Source organism: Glossina fuscipes, unplaced genomic scaffold (genome assembly GCF_014805625.2).
Source record: "Glossina fuscipes isolate IAEA_lab_2018 unplaced genomic scaffold, Yale_Gfus_2 27, whole genome shotgun sequence".
Classification (NCBI taxonomy): Eukaryota; Metazoa; Arthropoda; class Insecta; order Diptera; family Glossinidae; genus Glossina; species Glossina fuscipes.
Window position 1 is genome coordinate 9,928,566 of NW_023998422.1, and position 3,765 is coordinate 9,932,330.

At 30.3% G+C, this 3,765-nt stretch overlaps 1 protein-coding gene across 1 annotated transcript; it reads left to right on the forward strand.

Annotated features, from left to right (window-relative positions):
* The first annotated feature begins 603 nt into the window (after positions 1–603).
* LOC119635965 (larval cuticle protein 9) lies at positions 604–1,112 on the forward strand. Its single transcript, XM_038031018.1, has 2 exons — positions 604–662; positions 754–1,112. Exons 1-2 carry the CDS (start codon positions 651–653, stop codon positions 1,015–1,017), a joined length of 276 nt encoding a protein of 91 aa, XP_037886946.1. The 5' UTR covers positions 604–650; the 3' UTR covers positions 1,018–1,112.
* Positions 1,113–3,765: the final 2,653 nt, after the last annotated feature.

Below are 3,765 nucleotides of genomic sequence, written 5' to 3' on the forward strand. Positions count from 1 at the left end.
CTTCGATATTCCGAAAATCATTTATAGTTTGATTAATTGGCTACCAAAAATAAAACACACCTTGAGAAAATCAAACAATGCCCCAATGTATGGTCAATGTTAGTCAGTATTCCGCGTTTTCATCTAATTTAAAGATTCTATCACTCTGACGTGAGCGTTGCTATACATATATATATACATATATATATATATATATGCTTGTGCACCATACCTTATATGTATTCATGTGTTCGTATCATCTAACCCGGCTATAAACTAATCGCATAACAAAATGTTCACATATTAACCGGTAATGCTTGAAATTTTTATTTGATAATTTTTTATTTATTTATTTTATTTTATTTATGTATATTTTTTTTTTTTGCATAACCGTCTTCTTCGCATTATTACGTTTATAGAGAGACTAAAGCTAATATTTCTGGTTCAAAACAGGCCGAGATTTTTTTTTTTTTCGGTTTTGTTTTGTTTTGTGTTGAAAACAATAACAAATCAAAACGAAATTCATTAAAATTCATTTATTTTTTGGAACATTATTTAAAAAAAAATAATATTTTGATAAAACAAATTTCAAGTATAAATAGTGCAGCGTCAATCACAAAACGGTATCAGTTGGACTGTGTGCAAACAAAGTAAAACAAAACAAAATTAAAATGAAATTCGTGGTAAGTTTAGTAAGCGAAAGCCACTAAAGGATATAAAATGGTTTCATCTAAGCTCTTCTTTTTTTTTTTGTTTTGCTCTTTTACGGTCTAGATTGTCTTGGCTTGTCTTTTGGCTGTCGCCTACGCCAACGAAGAGGCTGATGTTGTTAACAGCTATCAAGAAGTGAATCCCGACAGTTTCAAATACGAATACGAGCTAACCAATCACATTAAAGCCCTGCAAGAAGGTGTTTTACACGACAAAGAGAACTGGCTAGTTAAGGGCGAATACGAATTCGTTGATCCCCATGGCAAACATGTTCAAGTAGTTTACACTGCCGATGAACACGGTTACCATCCCAAAGTTCTTCTATAAATTCTTTAAAATTAACTGAGTATTGAATTGTACCGAGATCGTGATGTAATAAAAGCGTTGTTTTATTGTTAACAAATTTAACGGAAAAAAAAAAATATTTGTATCCTTTTTTAATATATGCGGCAATTAAAGCTATTCTTAAGGCATTAATAAATATAAAAAGAGCGGTTAGCTAAGCATAGAAAATATATGACAAGGCATTTGATAAACATTATCCCTCTTTTAATATGGAGAAATAGTTACGAAGAGCGGCTGTCAAGGCCGTATAACTTCGATTTGACATAATAATATAAACGAATAAATCAAGCGACCGTGTACAGTCAAGAGTGTATATAACACTAGGACACGCCCCTTTGTGTCGTGGTACTAAGTTTTTGATTGGGTGGACTACTATTCTAGAAGGGATTTATTTGGATGGAATACCCCCTCGGGCAGCAAAATCAGATATATATCTTGAGCTAGTGCAAAAGCCTATTTTATCTTTTTTTTTTTTTATTATTTATTTATCTACTTTATTTAATTATAGATGAAACTCAACTAAAACATATTGACAGTCGAGTTCAATTGACTCTTAAAGTAAATCTTATGTTAATTACTATTAAAACCTAGCCTAAGTATAATAAAAAGAAAAAAAAAGAAAGAAGAAAAAAGCATGAACACAACTAGCATTGAGCCACTCACACCTACCACCAGTACAGAGCCAAATTACAAACCGATAACGGTAAACAACAATTAATTTTCGAATCATAATGACTTACGACATAGGTAAAGCGCGCTGGTGTGGTGAAATATACGAATTAATGGCAAAGGCCAAAAGCTGAGTCACAATCCGCTCGAAGAGCTTACGCAAGACTCAACTCAACTTGGCTATGCTCCTGTAGTTCTCAACGAGTTGTCCACTTCCACTTTTGTGAATAGGAATAAGGAAACTACTCTTCCAACACACAGGGAAAACACCTAATTTGAAGGACGGGTTAAAAATCTTTGAGATAACGCCACATAACTCGACAGCGCAAGATTTAAGTACACACGATGAAATTCCATCAAGTCCAGGAGCGTAATTGTATTTAAGAGAGCTCAACCTTTTAAAAACGTCATTTTTAGAAATAAGCAAATTAGGAATTGAAACTAAAGTAGTTATCCGATATGGGTAGTTTGCTGATAAATCGGAATTAGCAATCGAAAAGTTTCGCCGGAAGTATTCAGCAAAGGGGTTTGACGTTTCAAAATCATCCGAGGTATCAGAGCATTAAAAGAAACATGTGAGGGATGTGTGGAAATTTTTCTTTTTAAAAACTTACTTAGGATTAGCAAACAGGGAGGATATAGTGAACTGAAGGTATTTGCAATAATATTGGTGGTTGAGGAAATTAAATTATATACCATACGTTTAGCGGTAGACTGATACTTCCACACCTATCTCTCCATTTTCTTATAACAACAAAAGTCCTCTTAGAGTTGTTATTGCTGAATTCAGTAAATTATTAGATTGCTACAGATTCTTACTTTTATACCTTCTACGCTGAAGAAAATGCGCAAAATAGAAGCTCTTCAAGATAGATTTACTCTGCGGCATATGTTATATTCTATATACTTTATGTTCACTATTGCGACGCCGTATTTGATATTCTATATCGTATTATATATTCTACACACCATTTTTTAAACTTCATGTTCTATTTTTTATATTTTATATTTTATTACATATTTCCTATATTCCGTGCTGTAAGCCCTATACCGAATTTCCTATATCCTACATCTTATGCTCTACATTCTACTCTCTATGTTGTATAATCTTTACACTATTAGATATGTTACATATTGCATACTATATATTACATATATATCCTATGTTCTATGTTCTGTACTATTTTAATTTATATACTATATTCTGCCTTATGGTCTATGTTTTCATATTTTGTCTTATATTCTACGTTTCCATACTTGAGGTAATATATTTTATTATTATTATTATTATTATTTTAATTTTAGACTAATGAATTGAATTCTTAGACTAAAAAAAAGACATTGAGCACTAGCAACACATTTCCATTCCATTGCATTCCATATTTCATATTATATTTTCAATATCTTCCGTTCTATATTCTATTCTTTACATTTTATATTCTCTGTTCTATGTTCTGTTTTTTATATTTTATTTTCAATATTCCATATTCTATTTTCTATGTCCGATTTTATTTATTCTTTTTTCTACATTTTCCATTCTATATTCCATTTTCTATACATTGTATTCTATAATCTACATTCGGCTTTCTATATTTAATATTCTCTATATAGTGTGTTGTATTCAATATTCCAATCCAATATTCTCTTTCCTATATCCGATACTCTTTATTCCATTTTCTATATCCTACATTCTATGTTCTATTCTTTACATTTTATATTTTATGTTCTATTTTCTATATTTTATATTCCATACTCCATATTCTACATTCTGCACTTTTTATTTAATATTCTACGTTCCACGTTCTACTTTCTTTTATCTATATCCCCTGTATCCTATATTCTATATTCCATATTTTAAATTCTACCTTCTATGCATTAATCGTATATTCTATGTTATGTACTCTGTTTTATATTCAATGTTCTATTATTTTTATTCTCGTTTTATTATCCTATATTATATATACCCTAGGATTCAATTTTCTACAGTATTTATTTTTTATATTTTAGATTCTATATTCTATGGTAAATGGTCTATGTTCCACATTCTTTATTCTATATCCT